A 7,642-nucleotide genomic window follows, 5' to 3' on the forward strand; every position below is an offset into this window, starting at 1 on the left:
CCGCGAGAGACCGTGGTACTACCGCTGCAACGGCAGGAGCTAGAACAAGCCTGAAGCACAGAGGCTGAGAACAGTACTTCCGCAGGCACGGTACTACCGCTCCCCCTTGCGGTACTACCGCAAGGCAGTAATGGCCTAGCCTGGGAAGGGCGCGGATGAATAAAAATACATCCGTGCCTACTTTCGCTGAAAATCAGACGATGCAAAAATCCGACACGGTACTACAGCTGGAGGAGTGCTACTACCGCGCACAAGGTGCGGTACTACCGCGGAGGGGCGGATGTAAAAAATTACATCCGCCCCTACTACCGCAATGCAGCGGCACTTGGCCTGGGGGCCACGGTACTACGGCTCCAGAGGAGCGATGCTACCGTGGGCTCCTGCGGTACTACCGCGCCGAGGTACGGTACTACCGTAGGTGCCTGCGGTACTACTGCTCCAGGGAGCAGTACTGCCGCAAGCCCAATATCAGCAACCAAGACATAATGCATAGAGGATAAACGGAGGATGCTCCAAAGCGAAGGGGAAAGGTGGAGACAAGGAAGAAAATGTGTACGTGATGATTCCACCCGAACCTTTCCGACGCGGACCCCCTCTTAATAGTACGGCTTTCCTACGACTCAAATCCACCAAAAAGAAACGTAGAAAAACACCGTCTTCAATAGTCTTCGAGGGGCACCAAACCGTCTTGTGCCTAGCGATGAAACGTGTGTGAAACTCAAGGCACACGATTAGTCCGTAAAAGCATTGTCATCAATCACCAAAACACCTTAGGGATAAATATGCCCTTACATCAGCGTTGGAGCACAATTGCGAGAAATCAACTCCTGTGCGAGAAATGAAACTTTTTTTCCTTTAAGAAATATAGTAGAAATGAATCCTCTTCAGTGAACTTCTTGGCGTCTATACGGAGATACTTTTTTTTTTGAGAATGGAGATATTTTCTTTAGACAATGGAGATATTTTTCTTTGAGGACAATAAAATGAACTTTTTATAGGGAAATAAAATGAACTGATTGACAGTGGAAATCTTGGAGCCAAAGCCCACATAAAATGGGTCACCGAAGCCTAGTCAATCCACACCCCAGCCCAAAAGTACCGTCCACGGAGGGAGCCCAGACGCCCATTCTCCTTATAAAGCTAGACTGCTCCAGGCGTCCCAAACCCTAGCCTCCACTCCGCCCCCCAACCCAAACCCTACCCCGCCGCCGCCGTCGCCGCCGCAGCGCGCGGAGGCGACCTCCCACCGCCGCCAAGATGCAGATCTTCGTGAAGACCCTGACGGGCAAGACCATCACGCTGGAGGTGGAGTCCTCTGACACCATCGACAACGTCAAGGCCAAGATCCAGGACAAGGAGGGCATCCCGCCGGACCAGCAGCGCCTCATCTTCGCCGGTAAGCAGCTCGAGGACGGCCGCACCCTCGCCGACTACAACATCCAGAAGGAGTCCACCCTCCACCTGGTGCTCCGCCTCCGCGGCGGCGCCAAGAAGCGCAAGAAGAAGACCTACACCAAGCCCAAGAAGCAAAAGCACAAGCACAAGAAGGTGAAGCTCGCCGTCCTCCAGTTCTACAAGGTCGACGACGCCACCGGCAAGGTCACCAGGCTCAGGAAGGAGTGCCCGAACGCCGACTGCGGCGCCGGCACCTTCATGGCCAACCACTTCGACCGCCACTACTGCGGCAAGTGCGGCCTCACCTACGTCTACAACCAGAAGGCTTAGAGGTGGCTTGCGTTTGCTCTGCTCTTTTACCTACCTACCTATCGAGAGTCGAACTCATTTAGATGTGTCCCGTTTGTCGTTTAAACTGAATCCTTGAGTATCATGTTTCCTGAATATTTCATCGCCTACTGCTGTTATGCGATGCGTGCTTAAATTTTGGTGTCCGTATGCTATCAGTCTAAATGCTTTTAATCCATTCCATGTCGGCTATCTTATTCTATGCTTTGTTGATCTTAATAAGGTGGTGCGATCACGAGACATGTTGATGCATGGGTTCTTCAGCTTATAACCCATTATTGCAGGTGTTTCTAGATTAGCCAATAGCTATGCAGGTCTTACATGTGGATGAATATTTTGCTATTGCTGTTTTGTTATGTGTTGATTCTTTGAGGTGTGTGATCTTTATCACTTGCAATTAGAATTCAGTTCATTCCAAGCGGTTGTGTGGTTGGTTTGTTCTACGTATCTGTTTTAGTTCATACCTAGATGTGCCTGAAACTGTGAATATATGTAGTCAGTTACCTTTGGCTATAGACAGTGGCAGTGCGATGATTGCTAGTGTGGAGCATAGTTCTGCCTTGTGGTTTAGCCATCAGTTTTGTGTGTGTTAACCATTCACCATTGCCTACCTTCGGTGGTAATATTGGTTGGGTCTATCGTGCCATATGTCTATCGGTTTACAGTTGTAGATGTAGGTGAGTTTTGCTGTCCTCTTGAGATGTGATGAGGCATCAGTCTCTCACATAAGCTGTAGATCTGTACTCCCTCTCTGTAAAGAAATGTAAGAGCGTTTAGTGATGTAAATAGATGCTCTTATATTTGTTTACGGAGGTACCAGTAGTTTACAATTGCCGACGTAATCAGTGAACTGGTTCAGTATCTCGGTATGTTTAGCCAATTCCATTTCAGAATTGGCCCAACGCTGCATAAGCAACAGTGGCATTGCTGTTTATGCCCTGCCAATGGCCCTGTAGCTGGGATTTAGTACTGATGTTGTTTGCGGATGAAACATGTGACTGAAATTTTCACGTCTCTGTCTCCGTGCAAGCCTAGGGGGCTTGTTTGTATACAAGCCTGTTTCATGAAGTTGTAGCTAAGAGTGCTTCTGGATTGTGGTCGTGCAATTTCATGAACTGTGATCAGCGGCAGCGTTGCTAAACCAGCGAGAACCCAGTTCGGATGTGTTTGGTTGGGAAAAGGCGCAGCGGCAGCGTCTCTCTTATCGAGGTCCTGGACGCCTTGCCGCAGTGCTGCCTGTTCATGCCCTTGTGCTGTGCCGTTGTTGAGTTTTCCTCTCACGGCCATACCGAGGGCGACATGTGGCACCCAAAATCCATTCGCTGGCACAGAGATGAAATAAGAGTTAAGAGAAGCTCGTAGTGGGGTGTTGAGGAGCTTGTAGCTCCCAGAAATCAAAGAAGCGAGAGTTGACTATAAATACATATGCACGCCAACCAATTCACTGCACCTAATCTCACTATGCCTCCCTCATCGAGCTCACCATTCCCCTTTTCTCTCGTTACGCATTCGACCTGGGGATGCGTCGCTACTACGCCCATGACCTACCATGTACTAACTCGCCATTGGCTGTCTCGCAAAGCTTGTCGTCCTGAGCACCAGAGCCGCCAAGCACGCAAAACTTGTCCCGCCTCCCCTTGCTCGATCGTTGTCTCGTCGACGCCTTGGTGCATCGCTTTATGCCTGGAATGAGACCGTGACATTGAACTAAGGCATTTGGGGTGCAATCGCCACCATCCCTAACTCGGTCAGATCTAAGCCGAATGAGCTGCCAGCCCGTGCTAGTGCTCTGGTTTTTTAACGGGATGTTGGGCAGAGGAGTTGAGGATCCGAGGGATCCAGAGGGTTACCGAACATGCACTTATTTTTTTAGGGGAACTTGCAACTTTATTTAAATTAAGCAAAGGTTGGGACCTCGTCCGCTACAATATAAATAATGCAGTCTGGAGGAAAATCAAAATAAATCGTAATCATTGCACGCCCTCTCTCTAGCTAAACCATGCGCCGCACCATTTGCAGAGCGCCGAACCCATGAGATTTTGAACTCCTGCGAGTTCTCAAAAGCTCCTTAATCTCCTCCACAACCGGGTCAAACGTCGAAAGGTTCTTGCCTTCTCCTTGAAGCATCGCCACCACCTCCTGACTATCCAGCTCGACATGGAGTCGTTGCACGTCCATAGTAATCGCCATTTGCACGGCGCTTTTCGCTGCGAGAATCTCCGAGAGCTGGGGGTGGCCGGCACCTGGGAAGCAGATCGCAGCTCCTCCCCTAAAAGCACCATGGTGATCCCTGAGAACCACTCCTCCCCCCTTGTCGTCCGTTCGGGCCGTCGCTCCATCCGCATTTGCCTTGGTCCATCCCGGCTCCGGTGGAAGCCACCTTTCCGGTCGCCTTGGCTCCTTGATCGACCCCTCCTTGGAGTGAACTAGACGCCATTCCTGGATATAACAGTGAACTTTCTCTGCCAACTCTCGAGCATCTTGGATCCTTCTCCCGTCCCTAGCATCATTTCTTGCGCACCAAATACCATACAGAGCCTGGACCATCGTTTCGCGTTTAGCCCCGCTCGCTTCCGCAAACCAGGCCTTGAGCCACGCCACCAGGCCAGTCAGAGAACCGTCCATCGCCGGCGGCCTGACAACAGGCTCCCCCTTGTTCTCGCACAAATATTTCTAGAAGAGCTCGGAGTGGGGGCACGCCCAAAAGCGATGGTATAAGGTTTCTTCCCTGCCACAAGCGCAACAGAACACACCCGGTTTGATTCGTCTACGGTGCAGTTCGGTTCCGACAGCTAGGCCATTCTTCAGCAACCTCCAAGTATGAATCTTGGCCTTCCCCGGCGCATTAGTGTCCCATAAAGCGAGCCAAGCCTTGTGCTCCTTGCTGGGCATCGACGATCCCGACTGTCCGGTTTTCACGTCCCGTAAGCTCATGCCGAAGTGGTAGGCGGACTTGACAGTGAACTCGCCGTTCTTGGTGAAGTTCCATGCAATATAATCTTGCATGTTCGCCCCCCCCCCCCCCCCACCACCACAATATGCTTGATATCCTCAACGTCTCCCGGTGAAAACATCATCTCCAGCTTCTCCATATCCCATGCACTTATTATTTCGTAGTCATTTTTCATTGCGAAGCGATATGAGATGGCAACATCTTATGTTACTCAATTTGTCTCTCTCTTTAACTACTTACCACATCATCTTTTTGCCTATATAAATACCTACAATCATTTAATAAAAGATTAATTGCTATTTCATTTTACATCTTCGTCGATCGTCCCTTGTTTACTTTGGGTCATAAATGACTATAAATCGTCCTTGGTGGCAACGTTCGCCCATCCTCCCCTTCTCTTGGCGTGCGCCACTTGAATGCGGCGTCTTCCCATGATCTGATCCAGCAACGCTCGCATAGTAAGTTTAGCTCAATGATAGAATCACACACTTGATAAAAAATGGCATACCTCCAAACTTACAAGTTTTCTAGGCCGTGTCTTCCCTCTCTCTATGCAATCTCTCTTCCACGCTGCTCCACCTTTGGTTCCCCGGTTGCTCTTTGTCCTAGATGATAAAGTGTTGTTGAACCGTTGATATGATACATGTGGATACGGTAGAGGGGTCGTGCTTTCGACTCTCGATCGAGGAAAAATTCTTGTAGCTGGGAGGTAATACCTAGCTACGGGAATTTGCACATCTTCATCTCTCTTTGTGTTGGTTAGATCGATCTTGTCCATTCATTTTCATAATGTTCTTGGGTGTGTTAGTATGGTATTTTTTTTTGTTTTGTACCATGTTCTCCAACATAGTCTGGTCCCAAAATTGTATATAATCAGTATGACCCTCAACAATTTAGGCCAACCATAGTAGACTTTTACTTTCCAAATACATATGGCCCCAAAATGGATCGAAATTAAATGGGCCAAACAACATGAGATGACCCAGTAAATTGTAATAGGCCTCTGTTGGGCCAACACTTCCTTAATGGCTAGGATGACAAGTTGACTAACGACACCATCACTACGCCATTAATAGCGGCTGCCACGTGCCAGTCTTCTGCCATGTCAACCTCACTCGGGACAAAAACACTTCCATGTCACGCCATTTTTTCTCATGGAAAAGCACACTTCAATAACAAAAACCGAGTTTTGTCATTGAAGTGATCTATGACCGACATAGTATGGCATCTACACTCTATCATAGATTTGTCATGAATGCACATCGATGACAAAAACCCGCACCTTCTATCATGAAGGTGTATTGTCATGGATGTATTTTTTTAGTGTAGTGGATATATGGCATCAATGCTCTAAAGTCTCATGTCAGTTTATGTGATGTTGTGGGGCCAACGTTGGGGTTGCCGTGTCACTGTAGGGATGACATTCCTGGTCAGATCCGGGCCCTTGATCAACCCCTAGACTCCTATGGTCTTACCGCTGAAGAGTGCTTCAGCGGTGTGCCTTGAGGTCTCCCTTATGGAAATCTACAAGGGTGAGGAGATATTCTAGCAACAACGGAGCCGGCAGAATTGGCTACTGAAGGGTGATGCCAACACCACCTACTTTCATGCCATTGTGAATGGGAGAAGGTGAAAGAAAGTGCTCCATCTCGTTTGGACGATGCCCTCCTAGAGGAATCCAAGGACATTTTCACCCACATTTACTCCTTCTACAAGGAGCTCTTCTGGGTAGGTCAACGACTACTGGCATGAGGGGGGCAAGGTCTCAGCCACTGAGAATGTGGATCTCACCTTCTCATTCTTGACCGAGGAGGCCAGTCGAGCTATCATGGAGACGAAGGTACCCTTATCTTTAACCTTGTAGTTGATGTTGTCCAGTTATCTTGGAGAAGGCCAAGATATATAGTTACATCTCTGGTGTGGTTGGGAAAATTGTCCCAAGCAGGGTATCACCTCAAGTTCATGGTAACACCTTGATCATGGTAGAAGGAATGGAACTTGTCATTGTCTACCTCAAGTTCCCTCGTATACTTTGAGGCTATGTGTCGTCTCAGGATGAACTTCAGAAGAGGGAAGTGGTGGTCACGAGTTACCCTCCCAAGGATCAACTACAAATGCATGACACTTGGAACAAAAGATAGGCAGGTTGATTCCAGTGTGATACATGCGTGAGTGATACCTAAAATTAAAATGTAAAATAAAATTGAAATAATACAAACCGTCTAATTTTCATGAAGTCAACATGCGTACACCGGCGTGAATATGACAATGATGAATAGATTATGCTTCAGTTGGCACTAACTAGCAATGTTCATGACTGGTACCTAGAGGCAACAATGAAACGTAAAATATAGGAAAAAGTGTATGAAAACCCAAACATACATGCGACATGGCAAGAAAGATTGGCGGCTCAGTTCCAGTGTGGTACATGCATAGGTTGTAACATGACAAGGAAGCAAAACAATGTTCCACGATGCAATAAAAGAAATAGTTTCAGTTGTGATAAAGTACTATGCAATAAATCGTTTCTGTTGTGATAAAAGATACAAGTCCAACAAAACAATATGCGAGTAATCGGAAAAAAGGAAATGTTTTCAAATTTCCTATTAATATACAACATTTCTTACAGAAACCACTCACCCACCCCCCCTCCACTCTCTCGTCTCGCCGCCGCCAGAGGCTCCGGCCAGCGAAGCTCGGCTGGATCCGGGGACGGGCACTTCTTCGGCTGGCGCGAGGTGGCAGGGCGAGCTGGCTCTCGTGCGGATGGGCGGCGGCGGCGGTTGCCGCTGCAGGGCTAGGTATGGTGTCTCGGCGGTCAGATCTGGATGTGGAGGGAGCGGCTAGCTGCTCCGGTGACCTCGGCCTGGTCCGCGAGGTCCAGCTCGCTCGAATCTGAGGTGGCTCGCTAGCCGGCTCTGGCCCGTAGCTGCGGCTGGGAGGATG

At 48.8% G+C, this 7,642-nt stretch overlaps 1 protein-coding gene across 1 annotated transcript; it reads left to right on the plus strand.

The window, feature by feature from the left end:
- Window positions 1-1,131: 1,131 nt before the first annotated feature.
- LOC109785737 (ubiquitin-ribosomal protein eS31z fusion protein) lies at window positions 1,132-1,921 on the plus strand. The gene has a single exon (XM_020344331.3). It carries the CDS (start codon window positions 1,258-1,260, stop codon window positions 1,723-1,725), a length of 468 nt encoding a protein of 155 aa, XP_020199920.1. The 5' UTR covers window positions 1,132-1,257; the 3' UTR covers window positions 1,726-1,921.
- The last annotated feature ends 5,721 nt before the right edge of the window (window positions 1,922-7,642 follow it).

This window comes from Aegilops tauschii, chromosome 1, assembly GCF_002575655.3.
Source record: "Aegilops tauschii subsp. strangulata cultivar AL8/78 chromosome 1, Aet v6.0, whole genome shotgun sequence".
NCBI lineage: Eukaryota > Viridiplantae > Streptophyta > Magnoliopsida > Poales > Poaceae > Aegilops > Aegilops tauschii.